The sequence below is a fragment of the Cynoglossus semilaevis genome, chromosome 14 (genome assembly GCF_000523025.1).
Source record: "Cynoglossus semilaevis isolate Cse_v1.0 chromosome 14, Cse_v1.0, whole genome shotgun sequence".
Lineage (NCBI taxonomy): Eukaryota > Metazoa > Chordata > Actinopteri > Pleuronectiformes > Cynoglossidae > Cynoglossus > Cynoglossus semilaevis.
The window spans coordinates 3,635,993-3,663,138 of NC_024320.1; the positions used below are offsets into that span (position 1 = coordinate 3,635,993).

The following is a 27,146-nucleotide window of genomic DNA, read 5'->3' on the forward strand; positions in this document are numbered from 1 at the left end:
TCCTGCTGTAAAATATGTAAAGAAATTAGGAGGATGTGAGTTTTGTTTTTTTTGTTTGTTTGTTTTTGTTTTTTTTTTTGGCAGTACTTTGATGCACCCTTTAAAAGAATGTAATGCTGACTTGATTATTTATGCTTGTACAGGTTTGGCTGTTCATTAAACTAGTTCAGCGTTCAACGTGCTGACTCATTAATTTAAAAAAAAGTTTGTGTTTATTTATTCTCAAAGAAACTTCCACGCATTCCCTCGTCAGAAATGTATATTTACATTTATGTGAGAAATGTTTTGAATTTAGAGCTTAATAACAGTACAAGCGAGTACAAAAATAAAAATGAAAGTGAGTCCCTGTATCTTGGGCAGTGGTGGCTTGACAAAGCCGTCTTGGGTCCAGAGGGTTTCAGGTTCGAGTCCACCAGCTGCCAAGTTACCACTGAGGTGCTCTGAGCATGGCACCGTCCCCGCCGTCCCCCCTCCTTTTCCTTTCCTTTTGTGTTCATCGGCCTCTGTGTGAGCAAAGGAGCCGACTGTGGAGCCAAGGTAAACTGAGGGCGACTGGGTGACTTATGACACGTGAGTTAATACACAGTATTTGGTTTTAGAAAATAAGGTAGAATACATGCTTAAGACGTAAGACTTTTATTCGTCACGTGCAACTGTAACGTGGACACTAGCATTGACGCAAAGTCCTGTGTCCTCCATGTGCCCCTTGTTGGACTGACGGTACAGAGGCATGTGATACGGTGTGGAAACAGACACAAACAGGAACTCTGTCCTAAAAAAAGGACCCATTTTTGCTCATGAATGATCTTAGCTGTGACCAAAAAACTGCAGTTTCAATGAGTCAGCAAATTACCGAGTGACTGACGGCAGACATTTCTGTGCAGCACAGAAAAAAAAGGATCATTCTGTGGGAAAAGGTTTCAGCACAGCCATGATTTTTACCTCTAATGTGAAAAAAAAAAGATTTCATGTATCTGAGAGAACTGTGGGTTTTTGTAACAGCTAGGAATGACGTGAAGGTGAGTTGATAACCTTGTGATTTACATATATTTTTTATGTCGAATAAAAAAAATCATTAGTTTTTCTTGAACCACTGTCCATCATTTAAATCCAAAACAGCAGAGTCTCCTGACTCTAATAACCAGCTCTGGAGTCTCATCCTCAGTTCATGCATAGGTTTTTCATGTTAATTGATTTTTATGATGTGGTGGCTTGGTGGTTAAGGAAGCGGACTTAGGTCTGGAAGGCTTCAGGTTCCACCAGCCAGCTTGAGTTACCGCTCATACATACTTACTGTAAACAGTAGTAGAGTAGTAGTATATGTATATACACACACACAGTATATGTTACATACATTTTTCTCTCCTGGCTTCTGTATCTTGAAGTGTCACACGGCGGTCTCTGCCCAACCACGGATGAGCCTACAAAGACAACAAAAAATATGATGTCAAAATAGAATTGAGAATGAACAGAGACAGAGACAAACGAGTTTTTACTCATAATATGGAGAAGGTTTGTCTACGAGAGAAAGAAAGAAGAAGAAAATGAGTTGAGTTTGGAGCAAGTGGACACTAAAAATTCTGTCTCGATCTCACCTTTCGACACTTCTGTACACCAAGTGTTCAGTGACAACCAAGAACAAGACAATAGCAAGGCCGATTAAGATGAAGACGATGGTGATGATGATGATGATGATGGTGGAGTCAAGAGGCTTCGCTGTTGAGAAGAAAAAGGGAGGTCAGAGAAGGATCTGCTGTAAAGATGAGCTGCAGATCTACACCAGTCAGTCTTCGTGATTCCACTCTCACCTCTGTTAGATACGATCTTCTCTGGATCCAGTCTGGTCACCAGGTCCTCCTCCACACCAGAGAGCTGAAACACACAGTCGTGCCTCCCCCAGTCCTCAGGAGAAACGGAGGAAAGACGCAGCTCGGAGCTCATCTGGAAGGTTCCGTCAGGGTTGGGCAGAGCCTCTCCGTGCTCCACGCCCTCGTGAAGCTCCTCTCCGTCTCTCCTCCAGAACAATGTGGCTGTGTTGGGGTAGAAACCTGTAGCGTGGCAGGTGACTGGAGAGGAGGGAGACTTCTGAAGGAGAGACACTGAGGGGAGGTCTGAGGAGACAAGAGGAGACATGAAGTACCCAACGCAGTAGCACTACAGCGTGTTTGTTATTTGTCAAAAAAGGTCAAGGTCAAGATATTATCATCATTAAAAACATAAACATCGAAGTAACCACGTTTTACCAATTATTCAATCCGAAGAGAGAAATGTTTAAAGGTTACAAGGTCAAAATAAAAGCTTCTTCGATTTCTCAATAAAAACACGAGACGCAGCACAAGTCCTAGGACTTAGGAGGTGGTTTGAGACCCAACCTTTCACCCACCTATGATGTCGTCCTGAGTTCAAGGTCACAGTTTCATTGTTGTCACCCAGCCAAAGGTGTGACTCAGCTATGGTATCACTTCCCATTCACACCTCTGAACTTGTGACTTTACTTTCCGCCCTCCTTGGAATAGCATGTGTTTCACCCCCCACTCCCCCACCCCTTTCTGCAACAACCCTCGTTACGGCTGTGCAGCCCCGTTTGAGGCTAAATACTAGAATTTCCCAGTAGTCAGTCAGAACTGAAGAAGCCTTTTGGATGAGAGGTGAAACGTCTTTAAGAAAAAAAACCCTACTCCGTTGCCCTCGATGTACAGTAACTATCTTTGGATGACCTCGGACATTTCTAAAATAGTCGGTAAACATTGGTTTAAATGAGTCAAATATAAAAACAAAGTCAGACTCACTCGCTCCGCCGCCGTTTATTCCCAGTAGAAACAGCAGAAGAATAGCCTTCATTATGACTATTGGAATTTGATTAGGTCGATGTGAAGACGTTCATTTTTCCAGTCTGCGCTGAACTTGAGAGAGAAGACTAGAGCCGGAGTCTGGGCTGTGATGGGGTCAACTTCTCTGTGAACCAATGACAGTTCAGAATCAGCCCCGGCGTCACTAAACTCAACGTGAATCAGAGTGAAACAGAAAGTGGAAAAAAATAGGAACAAAACAACATATATTGTCATGTTCTCTGAGATGTTATCATTGTTAAAAATATAAACATGGTTTTTTTTTAAACAAACGTCGAAGTAACCACGTTTTACTGATTGTTAAATTAGAAGAGAGAAATGTTTAAAGGTTACAAGGTCAAAACAAAAGCTTCTTCAAGTTATCAATAAAAACATAGTGATGTTTGACAGACTGAGCCAAATCTATAACTGTTAGGTTATAGATTTGGCTCAGTGAAATATTATGGTCTTTTTTAATATTTAACCCTTGTAAGGTCCCTCACATATTGGGTCTTGGTGACCCCCGGGGTCTATACACACCTGCCTATATATATACAAACCTACCATGCTACCTGACACCGTCCTTATCCATATACCTCTTAAAATTACATTGCTTCAGCTCCATGGCGAGGCTGTTCCATAGTCTCACCCCGCTAATTGAAACACAAAAGCCCTTCCTTGTTGTGCGAAATAGTGGTCCTAACTACTATAATAGAGGTTATAACTCCCCTCATGAATACTGAAGGATTTCTGGATGTTTATTGGCAACAGATTGTCTTTAGCTTTGAACATTAATTGAGCTGTTGGAAAGTTGACAATGTCTGGACATTTTTGCAATCTGGAGTGAAGGAATAGTGCATTAGTGTGTTCCTGGTAGACGACATTGTGAATGATCCCTTTTTTGCATGATGGTCAGTGAACGTAGTGCTGTTTTGTAATTTTTTTTTTACCCCACACCTCTGCGCAATATTGAAAGTATGGTGAAACTAGGGAACAGTAAAATCATTCAGTCAATCAAGATGAAGGGTTAATATTTAACATTTGTTACTGAGAGTGAAATCATCAGAATCCTGTTGAGTCTCCACTCTCTTTAACTACTTGGTCCAGACACATTTAATAGAAATATAAAATATCCAGAGACAGTTTATTTTTAACGACCGTTGGTCCCTACAGCATTGTGGCCAGATGATGGGGCTGTGTCTGCTGCCTTTCTGCTGAGCATGCACCGGGCGCCTGTGTCGGCCTCAGCTGCAGGATTTCCTGGTTCCTCTACACCAGGCTCGTAATCACGAGCTCCTCCTGTTGCTGTCATTTCCTGCCGACCGGCGCTGCAGCGTCACTTCGAAGGAACTTTGATTCCCCTGCTGCACCGACCAGCCTCGAACTGTTTGCTCCGCGGTTTCCCGGTATGAGCCTCAGCATGGAAGAAGTTCAGCAGAGGCTGGAACAGGCCGGCCAGCCTCACCTGCTGCGCTTCTGGCCGGAGTTCAGTGAGGAACGACAGCAGCGGTTCCTGCAGGAGTTGAGCCAGCTGGACCTGGGGGGTCTGAGGAGACACTGCGAGGAGGCGGTGAAGGCTGCGACGGCCCCTTCAGAGAGTCTACACCGCCTCATCGAGCCGGTGCCTTCGGAGTTCATCGGGAGCGTCCGGAGAAGCGACCAGAGGAGCCTCGAGGAGTGGGAGAGCCGTGGTAAGGAGATCGGGAGAGCTTTTACAGTTACGGCCGCTATGGAGTCACCACGTTTTTTTTTTTAGTGTCAATGTTATTTTATGACTAGGTGTGGTGACTGCGTTTGTAATATAGTTATAAAGTTCAGCCGGGGTGGATGAGAAATATATATATGGTGTTTTGTCAAACTCAGGCCCGGGGCCCAAATCTGGCCCCCAGTGTAATTATATTTGGCCCCTGAGATCATATCAAATGTATACTAAAGTTGGCCCACCAGTATATAGCCCCATATACTGGCAGGATTTGTAGTAGTAGCTGTGTATGCTATGTTATAGCACACACATTTGGGTTTTTTGTTGTTGTTGTTGTTGGCCTGTGAAAAATTAAAGAACTCCATAAGAAATATGAAACAAGAACCACTGATGTGTGTTTTATTAAGTTAAGTTATTTCTCATGTGTTTATAATATTAGCTTTGGTTGTTCCAGATTAAATATTTAGTTTGTTTCCACATGAATAAAATCTACATTACAGATCTGGAGAGAAGGGTAAACATGCGCCGTATATATTTTTCAATAAATATTAAGTTTGGCTTGCGACTTCGTCCCACTTTTTAATTTTGGCCCACTGTGAATTTGAGTTGGACACCCCTTTTATAGAATAACTCCATGTTTTTTAATCGTGGCTATTCCTTGCCTCCTTCCTCTTCTGACAAATTGTATGTTCCTCACAGGACTTCTCCAGATCTCACAGAACCGTGTTGGAGTCCTGCTCCTAGCCGGTGGTCAGGGGACTCGCCTCGGTGTGCCGTATCCTAAAGGGATGTACGACGTCGGGCTGCCGAGCTCTAAAACCTTGTATCAGATCCAGGCCGAGCGGATATGCAAGGTTCAAGAGCTGGCCAACTCTAAACATGGTTCTGACTGCATTGTTCCGTGGTATGATTTCTTGTCGCAGCACTCAAACTGGGGCCGATGAGTTGAACTTGAATCGTCTGAACACTTGAATCTGTGCTCACACCTTCGTAGGTACATCATGACCAGTGAGTTCACTCTGGCTCCCACTGAGAAGTTCTTCCAGGACAACAACTACTTTGGCCTCCGACCCTCCAACATCATCATGTTTGAGCAGAGGATGATCCCGGTCGTGACCTTTGATGGGAAGGTTATTCTGGAGAGTAAAGATAAGATCGCCATGGCTCCAGGTAAGCAAACATTTTGTTCTTTAAAAAAAAAAAAAACACTGGATGTAAAGTATCATCACATCACTCACGTTTTGTTGACCAACTATTGCCTTATCTGGTTATTTAATTTTATTTTAACATGGTATTTTGAATATTATTTTTCACTGACTGCTGGATTTCTCTATGGACTAACATATGAAACCACACTACAAATATGATATAATACCATTTTACTGATGAGGTTTCCCCTCTTGTCAGATGGTAATGGTGGTCTCTACAAGGCACTGTTGGACAACAAGGTGCTGGAGGACATGCAGAAGAGGGGTGTGGAGAATCTCCACGTCTACTGTGTGGACAACATCCTGGTCAAGATGGCTGACCCTGTGTTCATCGGCTTCTGTGTGAGCAAAGGAGCCGACTGTGGAGCCAAGGTAAACTGAGGGCGACTGGGTGACTTATGACACGTGAGTTAATACACAGTATTTGGTTTAAGGCATGTGATACAGTCACAAACAGGAACTCTGTCCTGAAAAAAAAGGACCCATTTTTGCTCGTGACATGAAGGGCTGAAATCATCACACATTATGGGATTGTTGACACTAACTCTCAGACCTGCTTCTCACCTCCGCCAGGTTGTGGAGAAGGCCTACCCTTCAGAGCCCGTGGGTGTGGTCTGCAGGGTGGGAGGTGTCGCCCAGGTGGTGGAGTACAGCGAGCTCCCACCAGAGACGGCTGAACTGCAAGGTCCTGGAGGAGAGCTGATCTACAACGCTGGAAACATCTGCAACCACTTTTTCACCAGAGCCTTTCTCCAGGATGTGGCAGAGTGAGAACATTTGTGGACATATTTAGTAACAAAAGTTAAAGGGACATGAAGTAATCCGGGTGTAGTTTGACTGTGAGGGACACACAAATATACAAATATGAAATGCAAGCCACATGAAAGAACATCAACATTTGAAAATGAAACATCAAAAATAGGGACGTCCGATAATATCGGCCGACCGATAATATCGACCGATATTACTATTTTTTTATTAGCATAATTATGTAATATCTGTAAAATAAATTTCCTCCCATATTAAAAACCTGATAATGCAATGCCTTGGTTTCGCGGAAATGTGTGCTCTAAAAAATAGTTTAATGCCCCGGAGACAGACCAATCAGATTCCTCAGTGCTCTCAGAAACACCGCTGCCCTGCTATATCGGCATCAGTTAATACTAAACATCCCTGATCAAGAATATAAACACAGGCTGTTTAGGAAGAGACAGAAAAGAAAACTTCATATCTGCCATGATATTTCACAGCAGAAAACCATAACTACAAACACTGGATATGTGAAGCCATAGAAACAAGAAGGCATGCAGAACAAACGATGAACTGAGGGGGTATTTACTGTGCCCTTCCCTTCAAGTGGAACTACAACAGGGACAGTTCAGGTCGTGTAGTAATGACAGGGTGTGCCTCCTTTTAGTTATTTGGTCAAAATTGCAAATATGAAATATGTACATTTAAATGTTGTGTTTATTCTTTCCAGTAAATTTGAAGGTCAGCTGACACAACATGTTGCCAAAAAGAAAGTTGCTTTTGTGGACACGGAAGGAAATCAAGTCATACCCACCAAGCCCAATGCCATTAAGATGGAGAAGTTTGTCTTTGACGTTTTTCCCTTCTCGAGGTAAGATGGATTTTTTTCTCAGCTCTTGATGGCCGCCATTAACATTCACATAACAGCGTAACTCCCTCTGTCTCTGTAAGGAACTTTGTTGCGTTTGAAGTTGTGAGAGAAGACGAGTTTTCACCTCTGAAAAACGCCGACAGCGCAGCCACAGACAACCCCACCACAGCCAGGAATGCTCTGCTGACTCAGCACTGCTGCTGGGCACAGGCTGCAGGAGCCACACTGCTGGACCATCATGGGAACCCACTTCCTCCTGTATCCAGGTCAGAGGACATGTCTTCATGTGATGGCACAGTTCAGCTAAGTCCAAGACTTAATGAGCACTGCAGGCTGTTGCTTTGAATAAAACATATGACAGCGCATGTGCTAATGTCAGACTTTATATCCGTTACACAAACTGACCATGTAGAGTGTCTTGAAGCAGATTTCTTACTTATGATCTATGTCTTTGTGTCTTTGTTGTAGTGGAACAGACATTAAATGTGCTGCAGCTCAGTTTGAGATTTCACCGCTGGTGTCTTACTTTGGAGAGGTGAGAAAAATGCATAATGTTTAATAGCAGCTGATAGACTTGTACTACCAAATAGTACTGAGGTTAAGATGTATTTACTAGCTGTTTGAACATAGTGTTTATTTTTCTCAGATTTTTCTCAATAATGCAACATCACTTCTTGTTTGAACCGATCTGATTTCTTCTCCTTCCATGTCCAGGGCCTGAAGCCACTGCTGGAGGGGAAGAAAGTGTCAACACCATTCATTCTGGATGAAAAACAGACCAAAAAACTGCCAAGTGACTGACGACAGACATTTCTGTGCAGCACAGACAAAAGGATCATTCTGTTTAAAAAAAGGATCATTCCGTGAGAAAAGGTTTCAGCACAGCCATGATTTTTACCTCTAATGTGAAAAAAAAAAGATTTCATGTATCTGAGAGAACTGTGGGTTTTTGTAACAGCTAGGAATGAGACCTTGTGATTTACATATATTTTTTATGTCGAATAAAAAAAATCATTAGTTTTTCTTGAACCACTGTCCATCATTTAAATCCAAAACAGCAGAGTCTCCTGACTCTAATAACCAGCTCTGGAGTCTCATCCTCAGTTAATGCATAGGTTTTGGCAAATGCACAACAACAACAAAAAATAATTCAAATTATCATATTTTTTAATTATTTAATTATATATTATGTTAATTGATTTGTAATATATATTTTTTGTGTTATCTTGATAATGTTTTTGCTTGTTAAAGGCTAGTACCTATGTGGTGGCTTAGTGGTCAAGGAAGTGGACTTGGGTCCTGAGTCCATCAGCTAGCTTGAGTTACCGCTGACTCATCCATACTTAATATAAACAGTATCCAAAATGTAGTGTGTATATATATATATTAAAAAAATATTTTTAATAATTAAAATTAATAATAATAATTTTTAAAAAAGTTAAAAAGTTATTTGTATTACATATTATATTATAATATATAAGTACATATATATATATATACACAGACAGTATATGTTATAAATTAGTTTTCTCTCCCGGCTTCCGTATCTTGGAGTGTCACATGACCGTCTCTGTCCAATCACAGATGAGCCTACAAAGACAACAAAAAGGAATTGGACGAGTTTATTTTACGTCTCGCGATAGGACCGCGGGTTCTCTCGCGTGCCGTTAGCTTTGGGGCTAATAGCTGAGGCTAACAACAGCGGAGAACGTTAAAGGGTTCAGTTTCTTTCGTTTGAAAATAACCGCTCTGGTTCAGCTCAGTCGGACGGTTCTATCATGTGAGGAACATGTTCAAAAATGTGTTCGCCTCCGGTTTTCTGGTCAGAACTGCTCATGTCATTTTGACATGGGTTGTTACGCTAATACTGTTCTTACACGACACGGGTAAGTAATGGTGCGTGTGTAGGAATGCGTATGTATGATGACGATGATGTATGATGTTTTATGTATACTTATTCATGTAAAACAAATGTGTAATAGGTATGCGTTTGTTTACATACGGCGAATTGACAGGGCCGAAACGAGAGTACTCAGAATAGGGGCAGGATGGAAGTTTGGGGTGGCCACCTATGTACGCATTAAATGATATTAATATGAATGATTACTTAACACTAAAATCGAGTGAAGATGATAAATAAATACACAGTTACCGTCTTACGAATTATACCTTAGTTTTCTGTTTGCCTGCCGTGGTTACAGGGGTTTGGTCAGAGGTTAGAAGTTCTCTACGGATTTCCAGAATTATTCGGTTTTATAATTTAATTTAAGACGTATTACCATTTAATTTAAGCTTGTTTAACTTAATTTTATATATTGCTATATTTTTTGGGGGACATATTGCCATGATGTGTACATATAATAAGTTTAATCTTGTCTTTTTAATGTTTTTATATGTTATATTTTGTACATATACTGATTAATCCTGTGCAGCAAACAACTGATTTATGCTGTAAATTCCCATGTTTTGTTGTGCTGTGTAATTACTTCTCCATTAGTGGTTTACACAATTTGATCTATAATGTTAGAATGCAGTTTAAAATACACAATATGCAGGTAGTGAAGTGATAATTTCTAATACTGCAGTATCTAAATATGTGTGTTTGTGTTGAAGAGCTGAGGAAGCAGGAGGAGAAGGGTCAGCTCTTCCAGCCCATCCTCTTCGTCCTTCTCGTCCTTGTGTCTGTGCTCCTCTACTTTGCTGTTTCTCTGATGGACCCAGGCTTCATTCTGTCTGATGACGGCCACTCGGAGGTAATGATCTACTGTAGAGAGTTTGACTTTCAGAAGTTTCTCATATTTATAACCCTGACAAAATCTAACAGTATTTTTAAGTACCTGTAGTCTGTATAGTCTTTTAACTCTCTCAGTAAACCGTTCATGCCTATTCTGTTGTTAGCAGTTCACACTGGGAGTTACTGAGGAGCAGCAGGACATGATCCCGCCCACAACCAAGTCTCTCCGACAGCGCCGCTGTGGCCACTGTCTGCTGCAGGTATGACACTAACTGTCTCTGTATTAACAGAGTATGTCTATTATTTTTATTGTCATTTGGAGTGATAGTGGCTGAATGGTTTTAGATACACGTCCAGACAAATCATGGGTCATTGGTAGGGTGGAATGTCAATCAGTACTAGCATGGAAGTAGTGTCATTATGTGCCTCAACCAATGAAAGTGTTTGGAGCGGTGCTAAATTGCTGCTGCTTTAACAGAAAAATTACCATATATATAAGTATTATATATATGTATTACCATATATATGTGTATATGTATACATATGTATATATATGGTTTTATAAGACAATGTTAATTATCAATCTTTTTTTTTTTTTTTTTCAAAATTGTTAAAGTAACAGGTTACTCGGTAGAGCTGTATTTTAATGCTGTCAGTAACAGCCGAGAAACAAATGAACATTTGAAGAAACAGGAGGATGTTGTGTGAGGTGGACACATGTCATCACATGTCTCACGGTGAAATGGGACACCGATTATCTCATGTACAGTAATATGAGAACAGTGACAGACTCCACTGACAGCCCACAGACATGTTCAGGAGGGTCACTGTTAGAGTTACACACCGGGGGGTTTTAAATATTTGTTAGAGCACAAACGTCTGTTAAGTCAGATGCTTCTGATTTGGGTCAGGGGTTCGTTTTTAGGTTGTTGTTAGGATTCTCACGCTGATGCACATACTCCAGCCCAGCAGGTGGCGATAACGTACCAAAAGTTAATTTAATTTAAAGTTAAATTTAAACTTAATCAGCTGTGAAATATATGAAAAAGATGCATTGAGTAATACATAGGACATGAAGGACAGTGATGGAGGATAAGGCCAGTGTTCGGCCTGTTGGGCAGAAAGTTTTATTCTTCCCTGATGTCAGCTAAGATAGGATCATGAAAATATTGCTCATCACTGCAGCTCTGTTGTGGCTAACATTAACTCATATGTGCTCACTAGACAGAGCTAACATTAGTCACCAAAGTTGTGGTACAGACACCACAGCTAAAGCTAGCTTCAACGGCCCTGGTACACCACAACTAATGTCAGCTGAAACAGTCCTCGTACAGACAAACAATGACAAACCAAAATACTCTTTAAATGTAAAATATAGAAGCTGTAATTGTACTGTGAGTTAGTACTAATCTTTAAAAGTAGTAGTAGGATGAAAGGTACACAGATAAGAGGAGATGAAAAATAAACTTTGGACATGAGTTCATTAATCCAGTCCCAGACAAAATGAATTTAAACTGAGAAAAGTGTTGATGTTGATTGTTTTGAATGTGGATAAATGATGAAAAAAAGTAAGTTTGGGGGGCAATCATAGAGTAGTGCTGATCAGAGCAGCCTGGTGGAACTCTTAGAACTTAAGAACCGTTGGTGAGAAGCTGAAGAAAAGACTGGTTTGACCTGCAGTCAGTGAGATATTGATGTTGTTTATCTGACTGTATTGGTCAACTTTAGCTGGACTTTAGTCAGAAAAACATCTTACTTGTAAACTTAATTGTAAACAAATTCTTTGAAGACCTGAACTGTTACTGCTACCAAAGAACGCTGTGGGTTTTCATTTTCTCATCACATTTTGTCCCCAAAACCCAACGGCTGTCAACCTGAGCAGCAGCCAATGAGATCGAAGCACTGCCAGACGTGCCGACATTGTGTGCGTCGTTACGACCATCACTGCCCGTGGATTGAGAACTGCGTGGGCGAGAGGAACCACCGCTGGTTTGTGCTGTATCTGGCCATGCAGCTGCTGGTGCTGCTGTGGGGGCTGCACATTTCCTGGTGAGTACGTGGCTCTAGTGGGCGGAGTCTTCTCCGAGAGGCCGTGACCTCACCCACGTGTCCACCCCCACCCCCGGCTTGTTTTTGCAGGACGGGTTTCGGCTACGCGCCCACCTGGCAGCTGTGGATGCGCGGCAATGGTGCCCTGCTGGCTGTGACGGCGCTGCTGGCACTACTGTCGCTCGTCGTGTTGCTGCTGCTGGGCTCTCACCTCTACCTGGTGTCTCTCAACACCACCACCTGGGAGTTCATGTCGCGCCACCGCATCTCCTACCTCAAACACTGCGGTGCAGACGAGAACCCGTTTGACCGTGGCACTTTTTACAACCTGTGGGGTTTCTTCTGCGTCTGGGGCACAGTGGTGTGGGAGCAGGTCTACTTCAGGGAGGGCAACGACCCGGTGTAGGAACAAACAGAGCAACTCCACCCCCTGCCTGGAGTGTTGAAGTCGTTCAATGATTTTCATACTTCGTCCTTGAACAGGAAACACCAGCTCTGGGTCTTTTATGGCAACATTCCTGGTCAGTATACAAACATCTTCAGCATCCAGCAAACCTGCAGCCACAACTGGATCACAGTGACATTTCACAGTTAGGTTTGGTCTAAAAATAGTTACCAGTATCAGGATATTTCAAGAACGTCTCCTGCATCTAGACCATATTCAGAAAAACATTGTGTGTGGACAAAGTTAGAGAAGCTCTGGAGATGGCAGTGAGAATCCCGTAACACCGGTTATTACAGAACTGTTAGCAGTCCAGCGAGTCTTTTGCCTTCGTCAGAACTGTCACCAGGTGTCAGGTGGTGACGTGCCTCATCAGTTGATGTATGCCTCCAGCTGTCAAGCCACTCCCCCGGCGTCAGCACTCCAAGTGTGGGACGCCGTGTACGCTCCCTCGTCCCCGTTCTTAATCCTGTGTGCAAATGTTCTTATTTCCACTGCCTCCAGGATCCATCGTTGGTATCAGATTTCTTCAGCGAGAATCTTGCAGGAAGTTCATGCCTCTTTAACATCAGCCGACAAGTCACCTCACCACCTGACATCTGGTAACAGTTCTGAGGAAGTAGGAAGACTTGTACCGAAACTGTTGACACAAATATTCATGGAAACATATTACCGACACACGCCCCAAGGCCTGGGAGCCATAACGGGAACCTGACTGCAGTCATTCATACAGGCCAGTAAAAATACTTCAAGGAGGCGAGGGATACTTTCTCTTGGTTATTTGGCTGTTTACAAGAAATTCAGAAATACTTGACAATCATTGACCAGTGGGGCTCCTCTGGATCACTCTAAGAACACGTAAAAGTAAAGTGAAGTGGAAATGAAGAAGGGACTGAAGAGCTAGGGACCACAAACAAACAAATGGAGGCGACAGGAGAAACACACCTTCAAAGATCAATTTGCTTTGGGTGTGAACGCTGAGAAGCACAAATCACAATTGCAAATAATTCTCTGGGAGTTCATGTCGCGCCACCGCATCTCCTACCTCAAACACTGCGGTGCAGACGAGAACCCGTTTGACCGTGGCACTTTTTACAACCTGTGGGGTTTCTTCTGCGTCTGGGGCACAGTGGTGTGGGAGCAGGTCTACTTCAGGGAGGGCAACGACCCGGTGTAGGAACAAACAGAGCAACTCCACCCCCTGCCTGGAGTGTTGAAGTCGTTCAATGATTTTCATACTTCGTCCTTGAACAGGAAACACCAGCTCTGGGTCTTTTATGGCAACATTCCTGGTCAGTATACAAACATCTTCAGCATCCAGCAAACCTGCAGCCACAACTGGATCACAGTGACATTTCACAGTTAGGTTTGGTCTAAAAATAGTTACCAGTATCAGGATATTTCAAGAACGTCTCCTGCATCTAGACCATATTCAGAAAAACATTGTGTGTGGACAAAGTTAGAGAAGCTCTGGAGATGGCAGTGAGAATCCCGTAACACCGGTTATTACAGAACTGTTAGCAGTCCAGCGAGTCTTTTGCCTTCGTCAGAACTGTCACCAGGTGTCAGGTGGTGACGTGCCTCATCAGTTGATGTATGCCTCCAGCTGTCAAGCCACTCCCCCGGCGTCAGCACTCCAAGTGTGGGACGCCGTGTACGCTCCCTCGTCCCCGTTCTTAATCCTGTGTGCAAATGTTCTTATTTCCACTGCCTCCAGGATCCATCGTTGGTATCAGATTTCTTCAGCGAGAATCTTGCAGGAAGTTCATGCCTCTTTAACATCAGCCGACAAGTCACCTCACCACCTGACATCTGGTAACAGTTCTGAGGAAGTAGGAAGACTTGTACCGAAACTGTTGACACAAATATTCATGGAAACATATTACCGACACACGCCCCAAGGCCTGGGAGCCATAACGGGAACCTGACTGCAGTCATTCATACAGGCCAGTAAAAATACTTCAAGGAGGCGAGGGATACTTTCTCTTGGTTATTTGGCTGTTTACAAGAAATTCAGAAATACTTGACAATCATTGACCAGTGGGGCTCCTCTGGATCACTCTAAGAACACGTAAAAGTAAAGTGAAGTGGAAATGAAGAAGGGACTGAAGAGCTAGGGACCACAAACAAACAAATGGAGGCGACAGGAGAAACACACCTTCAAAGATCAATTTGCTTTGGGTGTGAACGCTGAGAAGCACAAATCACAATTGCAAATAATTCTACAGCAGCTGGACGTCTCCGTAGTGAACTCGTTAGTGTTCCCAGATTTCTACAGCAGCTGGACGTCTCCGTAGTGAAGTGCAACCAACCAGCTTTTTTCAGGAGACTCGTTAGTGTTCCCAGATTTTCCCGCTCCTTTTATTCCCTTTCTCCTTCTACGTCTTTACTCTTAGCAGGAGTTCTCTTAGATAAACCATTGAGCTCAACAGCTGGAGTCACACTGTACCTTTCCTCTACTACGTCCATGGCCTTTTTTTCTAAGACAACAACTGAACAGGAAGTTAGGGCAGTTAGTCAGTGTACATCAGATATATTTTTTTGAGGTACTGTAGACTGATTAATAAGTTGAAGACTAGGACGTTACTGAAGTTCTCAATGAAACTCTTGACAATGATGAAGTTATAATTGTATCTATTTTTCTTGACATTTCTCCATATTAATAATTCCATCATTTGGATTGGTCACAAATGATAATAAAATAACTAACTATAAATTAAATGAAATCAATTATGCACTAAATATCCAAAATTGAAACAGTTCCATTGCCTAATTTTGCACCAACATTACCAGGCAATCAAAGCCGATAACTGCGTTGCGTGAACTTGACTGTTACATAACCCCTGATGTTTACCGTTTTTCATAGGTAATTCACGACTTTTCTCTAACTGGAACAATTTGTAGAATTTAAAGAGTTTGTGGTTGGTTGAGTTTTTGACGTTTACAGATCGGGGTCCAAAGTTTAGTCCGTGGAGTGTGAGAGTTTTTATTTAACTTAACTGTGATGTTGAACTTTTGATAGGAATTATTCCCAGTATTTCATCTAAATGTGAAGCTCAATCTTTCCAGCGACAGCATTTGAAGCTATTTTCTACTGTAAATACATTTTTAAATTATTATGAATTTCAAGTCGATGTGTCTGGATTTTTAATGTTTTAATGATAAACAAAAAGGCTGGGGACGATGAGAGCAATATACTGTTAGTGCTGTAACTTTGGAGTTTCCCTGTGTGCAATAGAAATCCCTGTCACAGCAATAATAATAAAAAAAATGTGGTTTTGATTTCCTCCACTTTATATTATTGAATTTACCTTTGGGTTATATGCAATAATGTGGTTCTTTTTTTTTTATGTCGGTGATGAATAAATTAATGTTTAACCACGATCGTCCAGCAGGGGTCATTTTTATTCAGTAGTGTTTCTTCACGTTGTACACGCTGTTTCCAAACAAGGGCAGTAAAAATAAGTAGAAGTTTTTGTCCCAAGTTCATTAACATGATGCAGATATAAAATATATATATAATATAATATTATAAAGTAACAAAAAGGTCTGTTTAGGGATAGTTCAGGTTTTCATAAAGCAGTTTCAGGCTAAAATCACCTTGTTTAAACCCACTGTACGGAAGTGCAGTAGAGTTACACCATGTGCCTACAACCGGATTTGTTAGTAGTACAATCTACTTCAAAACATTTTTTGAATGTTCATGTTTAGGCCAAAGTCCTGTGTGTGGTTTTCCCACTTCATCAGCCTGTTGTTCTTTCTCCTCCTCACCTCCATCAGTGTCCGGTGCAGTAGTGTGAACAGCCACAGTAAGTCTGTCCATATATAGAAAGATTCATATTTGGGAATAATTCATACTACACAGTGCTACAGCGCCACCTCATGGCTCAGTGAAGAATGTTTTGAATCATGAGTCATCAGTATATTTCTAATCTTTCTGTTGTTTGTTGCCTTTTTCCAGCAGGACACCAATGTTTTTAACTACACTCTCCCACACAGGAAGTACTCTGTAATATGTACAATGGTACTTCAAAACCTGCACTAGTTGTTGAACAAGTTGCCTGAGGTACAGTACGTAAACATTTCCTTCATTTTTCCAGGTAATTTACAGTAGGACTGTTGGACTGAGATCATCACCATGCCACAATGTCAGACAGTGGTCCAGTGGAAGCCCACAGAGAGGTCATGAACCACGGTGTCATGTCCAGTCTGGGGTGGAGAGTCTCCAGAGTTGACGTCCTTGATAGACGTGACGGTGATGTACTAGAACAGTTTCTGCCAAAGAAACAGCAGGAGGTCGGTCAGTGATGCGTCTGCACCACCACTCATCAGATGAAGGAGAAGTCAAAGTCAGAGAAGATCTCCTGCTGCTCGGCCGTGAGGACGCACGGTGTCCGTGGCAATGTCAGAACCGGTTTGAGGCGGGTGAACTCCTCGTCGAAGTTGCTGACGTCCCGCGCTGCCTTGATGACGGGCAGGAACGGCGGCTTAATTTTCTTGGCCAGGAGAGCGTTCCAGTCCATTCCCTGTGAACCAGAATGAACAAATAATTATTTTAAATAATTATTTTTATATATTTGATGTTTGCTTTAAAAAAAGGTTTGTGTTCATCACCTGGAAGAACTTGTGTCTTTTGATTTCAGCAGCATCATCGACTCCAGATCCAAGCCTTTTCCCTGGATCTTTCTGCAGCAGCTACGGAACAAATAAAACCATGAAATCACGTGACTGCAACACAACACACTGCTCACCTGACGGGAACCTGAGGACCATTATCAGGAGACGGACCTTCTGAAGGAGCGACACGGACTGAGGAGACAGGAAGCGAGGGTAGCGTGCTTCGTCGTTGACGATGCTGTCGAACACCTCTTCTTCATCGTCACCCGGGAACGGAGACTGAAAGAAAACACAAAACCAACAAAGAGCACAGTGGATGAGAAATTAGTGTTGAGATGGTGGTGAAATATTCAGGTTACTATACTTCTATGTTCAGAGCACTACAAATTCACAGCAATTATATTTAACATTTGAAGACTTTTCATCGACTTAGGGAATGATGATCCTACTGACCTCCCCCACCAGCATCTCATAGATGAGGACTCCCAGACCCCACCAGTCCACACTACGGGTGTAGTTGTTGTCCGTCAGCACCTCCGGAGCCAAGAACTCAGGTGTGCCACAGAATGTTGAGGTGCGATCTCCGTGGCCCATACCTGCAGCCCAGAGAAACAATGGTGACGCAGTCCAGAATATCGATCGATTCAGCAATGCATTACATCCAACCCCAGCTCCCATTCAATATCGATTCAGCCATCTTCAGACTCAACTCAAGCCCCTTGTGTTGTAGTTAAGTGTAGGAAGTTAAATGGAGAACAGTGTCCTGCTGTCGGAGATGGGCACCTACAGAGTCACTCAGTGACTGCACTGGGGAGGATCTTGCTGCTATAGTGTCAGTTGGCAGTGAGAGGTGTGTCAGTAGTTAACATCAGTGAGTTTATTTAAGTGTTGCTGTGTCTATTTTTATTGATTTATTATTAGTGTGAGAGTGTGTCTTTATAAACCAGTGAGATGTTTATGGTTATGTATTGTTCCGTGTCTGGTGGTTATGTTTAAGCGTGCTAATGCTAATGTTAGGCCAGAGTATTCACTGTCTTTTTTAGCTTTTGCATTTACAGTTTTTTTAATGTTAATTGACTGAGGTGTGTTTGGTTGTTTGATATGTGGATTATTATTATTATACACTATTCTGATTCTGACCGACGCCTCCCAGTGGCCACAAGCTATAAATACCAGTATTTTCCACCACAAGACACCTGGCCAGTGGGGGCGCTGTCATCAGTTTATTTATTTTTTTACTTTTGTACACCATATTCAGTACTAGTACTAGGGGGCACTCACACTAGGGCCAGTTACTCCATGCCACCCTGAAGTGCCAATTGTCCCCCTCCCATGCCCCCGTTTGGTCCACACTCATATTACCCTAAAGCAGCATGATCGAGAGCGAATCTGACAACAATGGCCACTTTGTGAACGATCTTCAAAATAGTCAGCCCTCTGATCAACAAGATGTAATCATTACTGTGAGCTGCTGTCGCTCAGAAACATGATGCGGATGAATATGCTCTATGCTCATATATCAGATAGATATCATCAATAGCTATCGCTCAAATCGAATCAATATTAAATTGTGACCTAACACATCGAAAGATATATAAAATGACAACTTTACCTTCTTTACACAAACCAAAGTCTGCGATCCTGACAAAACCGTCCGCATCCATCAGCAGATTGTCTAACTTCAGGTCTCTAAAGGACACAAAAACAACAGATGACATCACATGGTAATGATGTCACAGACTCTGAAGCTGATGTGGATGCAGCAGGTGGAGGAGAAACCTGTAGACGATGTGGTTCTGGTGCAGAAACTCCAGGCCCAGCAGCACGCAGGAAGAATAAAACCTGACGTCAGGATGACACGGACAAACTGAAGGTGGTTGTTCACGTGTGATGTGTGTTCATATGTGTGTGTCTGTGCACAAACTTACACAGTCTGCTTCTCGTTGAAGATGCTGGTGTGGATGTGGGTCATGAGGTCGCCCCCGGGGGAGTACGCCATCACAAAACACACATGGTCCGGAGTCTGGAAACATCCGTGAAGGTTCACCAGGAAAGGATGACGTGTCGCATTGATGACTTCAAAAATTCGCTTTTCACACAGGAGGCTGAGGCAGAAAGACGCATGTCGACGAAACAAGTAAGTACATCATTTAAAACGGTGGTTCTCAAACTGTGGTACGCATACCACTGGTAGTGCTTGGGCTCCCTCTGGTGGTAGTTGGGAGTACTTGAATCTTCTTAGGATTGGTTGGGTCACGTGGTTGGTAAATATCACTGTTCGCAGTGTGTGTGTGTGATTTAGACGTAAAGTAACAGTTGTAGTACTACTTCATTGTACTCTGTCTTTTGGAAATAAAACATCTATTTTATGCTGTGTTCAGCTGAACGGTAGGTATGTAGGTATGTGCTGCTGTTAAAAATGTTGGTCGTACTGGTGGTATTTGGAGAAACAAATACTTTTGAAGGTGGTACCCTGGTGTAAAAAAAAAAACATTTTGAAGTATTTGTGATGTTTATTTTTACCTGTCAACTTCATCACGCGTTACAATGTCTCCTTTCTTCAGAGCTTTGATGGCAAACAGTTTTCCAGACTTCTTATACTCTGCCAACAGCACCTGCAAACACATACAGATAATTGACAGAAATTCAATAATACGTATGAGAGAATTCAGAGGATCAATAGTCCATAGAGGAAATCATCAGTTTCACACCACAGCAAAGAGCTCTACTGCAGGGGTCACCAGCCTTTCTCAAACTGAGAGCTACTTCAAGGGTACTCAGTAATACGAAGAGCTACATCTTTGATACACACTTCCTGAACAATGTAATAATAATTAGTTCTGGGACAAACATATGTCCCACATACAGCAGCATACTACATAGTAGTACTACAGAGTAGTAGTAGACACTCTTCCTACAATCGTCACTGCGCCCATTTGAATATCATTGCGTAACCAAGTGCGCAAGTGACTTAGATGTCAGCTGAGTCATCGGTTTTTCCTCTACCTTTCCAAAGTGACCTCTGCCCAAGACTGACAGACAGTTGAAGTCTTCTATCCTCAGACCTTCATCTCTGCAGTGAGCACAATAACAGATATTTCTATAGATTATTAAACATATCCAGAGAAGCTTTTCACTTAAAATGTTTTTATGAAGTCTCCAAACGTTGGGTTTCATATCAGAGAAGAACTCACTGTGAAAGTGGACGCAGGGAAGGCTGTCGTTTGGTCTTTGGGCTTTTGTTCTCACCCGGAGACTGAGGGTAGACACGCAGATTAAAAAAACTACGATCACGATTGATTATTCGATTATTAGTGATTTGTTTGACTCAGTCGGAGTGCCGTACCATCACAGAGTCTCTGAGGGGTTTTCTGCTGCGCTGAGGAGATTCAGGAAAGTTCAGGTTCATCACAGCAGCTTCTCTGAGACAAAGGAACACATACAAAGACATTTGAGAGTCTGGGGGTCATTATACTGTCCCACACACAGTAGGACAGGGGACAGACAGGAGGACTTGGAGACATCGTGGTTGTGGTCTTACTGTGACTGAGGTCCAGTGGACGACGTGGTTCCTGAATTTTGACCTGTTAACGGTGGACTCATTGGCTCCAGGTTGCTGCAGGGAGGAAGGATGCTCATCATCAAACGCCCCCAGGTGGCAAAGTTCATGTTCATCTGGGCAGCACGTAGGAAGTTCTTCCCTGTCACACAACAATCAAAGTTCAAAACATTATCAAGTCGCTACAGAAATGGAGTATATTAATAAAAATGGGTGTTTCCAGTTCTAAAATTAAAGTCAGAATACTGACGTTAAAGGCTGACTTTTAAAATACACTTTCTCAATTTGAAATCTATCATATTACATGTTTTATCACAATAACAAAAAAAAAGAGCAAACCCGTTAAAATAGTATTTTGTTGATTATTTTTACCTTTCTCCTTTGGAAAAATTCTCCTCTGCCGCTGTAAATTGGAGCCACGCTCAATCACAGGTTTGATAAACGTCACCTGGAAAAGGTCACAGCAGGTGTGTCAGCTGAGTCTCGCCTTCATTTACTAATTTATCGTTTCATTTTTCCACCACTATCCCTTTGAGCCATAGCAGTAAGAATCTGCGGTGAGGACCTCGATGAAGAGGATGCCCTGAGGCTCCAGCTGCAGACACATGCCGTGGCGCTGGTTGTCCAGGAAGTCCTCCAGCCGCAGGAACTTCACACCACTCAGCGCTCGCCAATCTTTCCAATAGACGGCAATCTCCAGCTCCCTGGACTTTAGCAAGACAAGAATTTGAACACGGTAAAGACAGGGTGAAGAGGAAATGGATTTTTCTGACAAGATCTTTTGATGACATTCTTCTTCTGGGAATTCTTCAACCCGTTTCCACTTTCTTAGACTAACTTTATTTTTGGGTCGTGCCTCAGTCTTTATTTTTTGCTAACTTTTGGCTATTTTAACTATTTTTTTTAATATATCTCCTTTTGACAAACATATTTTACATTTTTTGCCTACATTTTGCACTTGCAGAAAATTCATCTTTTTTAATTAAAAATCATCTATTTTGCTTAATTATTTCTATCATCTTTGGTATATTTGATACTATTTAGTTTTTATTTAGGGATGTTTTTATCGTATCTCTTTTTGGCAAAATACCATAGAATTTTTGGGGGAAAACTCTTTGGCAATTTTCAACTAAATAAGATTTAAGATAATATGGGTATAGAGTAGAGAGTACCTTCTGCAACGTGAACTATCCCTTTACGGTAAGGTAACACCTGTACTGCTGTGCCTCTGTGTTTTAGCAGTGAATGACCCAGTTTTTGAAACAGACGCTGTGTGTTACTGTGTGTGTCGTATCAGTGACTTTAGCAGTGAGACGTACAGTCTACTGTTGATAATGCTGCTGCAGAGTGTGCATCTTAATCCGGATTACAGCCCATGGATGGATTACTGATGAGATTACATGAGCTAAATGGAAAGTTGAGACCATCAGAGATAAAGAAGTCACAGATGTTTCTCTGGTTAACCATTGAAATATATATATATATATATACACACATTTTGACTGGTATGATTTGTGTCACTCACTCTGTCCAGCTCCATGCTGAAGCTTTGACCCCAGGCCTCTTTGCCCTGCTGTTTCCACTGGGTGTGTCCCACGATCCTGTGGTCCACCTTCAGCACAGCACTGACCTCGGCTGATACGCACAGACACGAGACAACACAACATGAGCCAGAGACGAGGGTCAGGGCATTCTTTTGTTCCTCTAACTCAGCTCAGAATTCTATTACAAGTGCAATGAAACGTCATTACTCAAAGCTAATGTACGATCACTCACAGGACAGTTCGTCAGCCTTGCTCGTCTTGCCGTTGGTGCTGCGTACTGACAGGCCGGCCCTCACCTTCAGAGACTTTCCATCTGAGAAGCCTGAGGTGCCGGTCACACGGCCGCGGCCCGGAATGGACTCCATCAGGTCCTGACAGCCCATCAGACATACCTCCAACCGACCTGAGACACAAAGCAACAATTTCTCAGGGACCAGGTCGGGGACAAGATCACATTTGTCCGAGGGAGGAAATGTCACCGCAACCTGTCAGACTGGCGGGTTTGAAGAAGGAGGACATGTAGGACAACGATGGAGAGTCAGAAGACTTTTTCGGTGTTCCGCTGGGAGGGTGGGCTCCTGACTCAAGTTCCTCTTTAATGGATGTACGTCTGGGGTGGTCCTGAGGGAGTTCATTCAAGCGTCTCTCCAGAGACAGACGCAGCAGCTCCACCTTCTGACACGACTCTTGCATCCGCCCATGAGCCTGTGAAACGAAGACAAACTTTGAAGTCACCACCCAAGCTTTTTTTTTGTTGTCTCCCACATCTCAATATCTATGTTACACCCGAATTACCATCAACAGAATAGAGCAGCATCCGAGATGTATTTACGTGAACCATTCGCCCATGTAAAGCTTTAACAAAAGATCTGCTCACCTCCGCCAGTATACGACGGTCCTGGATCTTCTGCGCACTCAGCTGCTTCACCACGTTTTTGGCGCCCTCTGCGACAGCTGCCTCGATCTTCACATGGTGCATGAGCTCAGCCAGTCGTAGCTCCAGCGGAACGATCAGGTCCAGGGCAGGACCTAATGGTCAGTGTCAGACAGTCAAGCTGCGTCCCTGTTTCACTCTTTTTTTTTTTTTTTGTTAAATGAGATCATCGTACGAGACCCACCACTTTTTTTTTTTTTTTTTGGTTAAACGAGATCATCGTACGAGACCCACCGTGACCTCCATCTCTGGCCTGACTGACTTTGATGATCTGCATCCGCAGCAGCTCGATCTTAGTGCGACTGTCCTGCAACATCTGCTGTGCTGTGGACAACATCTTCCTGTCCTGTTACACAACAGACAACTGAGGGTCACGGCTGAAGTCACTGCAGCCTTCTGTGAGTACCTGTGAGTACTAGTACTTCTACCTTCACTGAGCCTGTGGTGTACGTCTGGATCATGTTCTCTGCCCCCTGTTTGACCTTAGTTTCCATCGTGAGTTGTTTCTTCAGAGTTCTGACACGGCCCGCCAATGGTGATGTCACTTCCTCCCACTGGCAGGACTCTGCTGAGCCATCAACATCATCCTGAGAGTCTGGGCACAAACGTGCAATGAGAGTTTTTTAAAAAAAAATTAGGTTTTTCTCTCAACTCTAAACAAACTGAATGATTGGAATCATGTTCTCAGTCTCGGTCACCTGAAGTGCTTTTCTTTCTCTCTGTGGTCATAGATCTGGCATTGAGCTCCTGCAGCTCCCAGTGCAACTGGTCCAACTTGCGGCTGGAGGCCCTCAGTTGCCCCTCTACGTCCGCAGCGCTCTTACGGTTGGTGACGGCCCTCCGCAGTCTCTCGGCCGCTTCCTTGATCTTCAGCTCACGCTGGATCTCCTGTCTGAGCAGCGTGCGAGCATCTTCCAAGCGCTGCTGAAACTCTGGATCAAGAATATCAGCCTCATCCAGGCCCTGTAGGTTACCGCTCTGAAACGCACAATAGACTGCATTACATCATGCCTACATCCCAACAACTTTTTTTTTACTAAATTCCAGGGTTGTCCTGTTACTATTTTTTACAAACCCATACAAGTATGAGTATTTTCATTTGTATATTTACCGACTCTGTGTACTATACCGGTAACTGGGCGCCCGGCTGTTTGTAGGTAAACCGCAGTAAGGACTTCAAGAAGGAAAATACTTACAGTTTTATTATTAATAGAAGACTATTTCAACTCAAAGACAAAAAAGTCTTCAAACGAAACTCTCATCACATCAGACAGTATAATAAAACTATGGATAGTGACTGAAAAAAACAACATCGAAGAATGAAAATAAAATAAAAAAATGTAACGTTCTGCATAGTCAACACAGTCTGCTGAACAGAAAGTGAGCAGAGCTTTTACAGCAATAGAACGTTTTCCCCTGGTTGTCAAATAAGTCCCAACAAAAAAAATGACTTGGTGAGTTTCAAACTGAGAAGAGACATTAGTGAATTCAGAGCTGTGGCTCATCATCAGGTGTTTTGGTACATTTCTTTTATCTCAACACAACAAATCTTGCGGTGAGTCTTTCTTTGTTGACAGACTTTGTTGACCTGTTAGCAGCTGGTTGTGGTGAGAACCTCTTACAGGACATTAGTTCACCGAGTTCAGATTTTTTTTCTCCACAAACCGCGGTGAACACGGTGTGATGCCACCATGACATTTGAGAGGGGACGACAGCATCCATATGCAAACTAGGAGAAAGCACAGGAGGAGCTGTGTAATCAAATCAAAGAGGTGTAGTTTCAGTCCTGTACTAAAAACCGAAACAGAACGCACTTGCTGTGAAAAAAAAGTTTTACTCTTTAGAAAGTGAAGCGCTCCTGTAGATGTAACTCTGTCACTAGTCTGGTCCTCGTCTCAGTTTTCCCTTTTTGTCAATAGACACAGGGCGTCACAATGAGCAGTAGCATCTATTCAGAGCTTTCAGTATTACCCTTAGAATTGTGTCAAAGACACACCTCCTGTCAATCACTCCTGTCGCTAATCCCAGGCCTGCCTTAACATCACAGTGCGTAATGGCCAACACCCGGGATTAAACGCACATTTTTATTTTTAATGTTGGACGTCATGTTAGTCATGTGATCCCAGTTCCTCCAGTCGTGTGCTCCTCCCAGATACTCTTCCCAGCCTTCAGGTTATATGGGTTATCATTGGAGACTTTGAACCATCAAAGGGCAGTTAAGCAGAGAGCATTTGAGGGCGCCCCTTACTGGCTGTTCCATTGAACAACGGCTCGTACATTATATCTTTGGTCGAATTATTGCTGGTTTTGCATGAATAATAACAGTGTTGTGGAGAAACCCACAACCAGGACTAGACTAAATGTTTGTTAGCTCATGACAGCTTTGCTCTATATGCAGTAAAATGAACGATATTGTTATTATGACCAACCCTGTGATTGATAGGGGGCTCGGCAGTGATGTACATCTCACATATTGTTATTATGACCAACCCTGTGATTGCTCGGCAGTGATGTACACCTCACACCCAGTAGCCAATCACAATTCCCTAAAGTTAAATGTAATCTGTCTTTCTGTGATGATTTCAGTCAAACTGATTATAATTATATAGAACAATGTTCTATGTACAAATGCCCTCAATCCATAGTCAAGTGCTTTACAGTTGCATTCATAGCACCCCCTGTAGGTAAGAAAGAGGGCTTGTGTTTGTAAACAGCGAGAGACTTCTGGCATACTCCTCCTTTAAACAAAACCCCCCAAAAGCTGGAGAGGGACATATTTTCAAGGTTAAACTAAGATATTTTTATTCAAAAACAATGCGGATAAAATATTTAGAGACGTAATTGTACGCACAAATTAAGTGTTAAGTTTGTTCCAACATAGGAGTGAAAACTGATTTGTTTATAAAAAGAAAATCTCGAGCTTACACAAAATAATAAAAAAAAGTGAATCAATAACAAGCCCTGGTCTGAACTTTAATGGCAGAATTTTACAGATGTTTTGTTTCTTTTTCTGCTCTAAGCCACAGAAACTCGTAAACTATGACAAGCAAACGAGATAAACAGGAAAATCCTGCGTCGTTACATCACGGAGCTGCAGGAACGGCAGGTGAGTCTGACTTAAACGGTTCGAGTGAACATTTCAGGTGATTCTTTTTTTCTTCTGAGTATTCAAATATACCTGTAGAGTTGGACCTGACATGGCGGACAGCCACAGGACATCCACGGTCCACACAGACGGCAGCCAGCAGAGGTTCTGTCCGGTCGGGTCGGAGAGCAGGTGACGCGGCTCTGGAACGGAGCTCCCGCTGATTCTGGTCTGTTTAAGCCCTTTGTTAGTTTAACTCCAGTCTAAGTAACGTGTGGAATTCATTGGCAGACTCTTCTTCTGCTACGCGGCCTCAGCTACTCGCCATAACAGCGCCCAGGAAAAGTTTGAATTGAGTTAAACTCGACATAGGCGCAGCAGCGACGTCAGCGCACCCCAGCGGGATTGGGCCGCTATGCATGATGACGAAGAGGCCGCTATAGCCAATCAGCGTCGAGGATTTAATGCACCTGCCGAGCTGCGCAGGTACATCAATTAAACAAAGAAATCATTCAAAGTCAACAAAGTTTAGTATGTAGTACTTAATGAAACTAAACTCAACTTAGGAAACTAAGGAAAACAAACAAAGTATATTTATCTTAAACAAATTTGTCACAAAACAAATAATCATAGTTGTAAATAATTGTAAATAAATCTGAGCCTCACTAATTTAAAGTTAATTTTTAAACTGAGCTTACCTTTGAAAAGTATGAGCTAAACAAATTAGCTATATTCATTAAGCTGAGCTCAGTTTAACAAATTATAAACACACAATACAAGTAACATCTAATTTCAAATAATATAATCTTTAATCAACTAAACT

At 42.6% G+C, this 27,146-nt stretch overlaps 4 protein-coding genes across 5 annotated transcripts in view; 2 read left to right on the forward strand and 2 right to left on the reverse strand.

The window, feature by feature from the left end:
* Positions 1-27,146, reverse strand: part of LOC103389163 (threonine synthase-like 2) — a 649,915-nt gene that overhangs the window by 105,733 nt on the left and 517,036 nt on the right. The gene's annotated exons all lie outside the window — the stretch shown is intronic.
* On the forward strand, positions 4,006-8,180 carry uap1l1 (UDP-N-acetylglucosamine pyrophosphorylase 1 like 1). The gene is made up of 9 exons (XM_008324479.3): positions 4,006-4,519; positions 5,230-5,434; positions 5,525-5,700; positions 5,938-6,110; positions 6,312-6,505; positions 7,219-7,359; positions 7,440-7,625; positions 7,828-7,894; positions 8,074-8,180. Exons 1-9 carry the CDS (start codon positions 4,237-4,239, stop codon positions 8,158-8,160), a joined length of 1,512 nt encoding a protein of 503 aa, XP_008322701.1. The 5' UTR covers positions 4,006-4,236; the 3' UTR covers positions 8,161-8,180.
* zdhhc12b (zDHHC palmitoyltransferase 12b) lies at positions 8,975-13,589 on the forward strand. 2 transcript variants are annotated; one of them, XM_008324477.3, is made up of 5 exons: positions 8,975-9,245; positions 9,973-10,112; positions 10,258-10,353; positions 11,976-12,142; positions 12,233-13,589. In XM_008324477.3, exons 1-5 carry the CDS (start codon positions 9,149-9,151, stop codon positions 12,546-12,548), a joined length of 816 nt encoding a protein of 271 aa, XP_008322699.1. In that variant the 5' UTR covers positions 8,975-9,148; the 3' UTR covers positions 12,549-13,589. The 2 variants fall into 2 exon arrangements, with proteins under 2 accessions (XP_008322699.1, XP_008322700.1); XM_008324478.3 differs by having other exon boundaries at positions 10,261-10,353.
* Positions 16,685-26,971, reverse strand: pkn3 (protein kinase N3). Its single transcript, XM_008324476.3, has 22 exons — positions 26,417-26,971; positions 23,937-24,216; positions 23,667-23,833; positions 23,473-23,584; positions 23,182-23,333; positions 22,790-23,009; positions 22,537-22,707; positions 22,286-22,395; positions 21,326-21,469; positions 21,133-21,208; positions 20,743-20,902; positions 20,548-20,623; positions 20,396-20,457; positions 20,208-20,274; positions 19,725-19,816; positions 19,130-19,306; positions 18,981-19,043; positions 18,814-18,890; positions 17,655-17,797; positions 17,373-17,480; positions 17,199-17,279; positions 16,685-17,110 (listed from the first exon to the last, which is right to left on the reverse strand). Exons 1-22 carry the CDS (start codon positions 26,435-26,437, stop codon positions 16,913-16,915), a joined length of 2,757 nt encoding a protein of 918 aa, XP_008322698.1. The 5' UTR covers positions 26,438-26,971; the 3' UTR covers positions 16,685-16,912.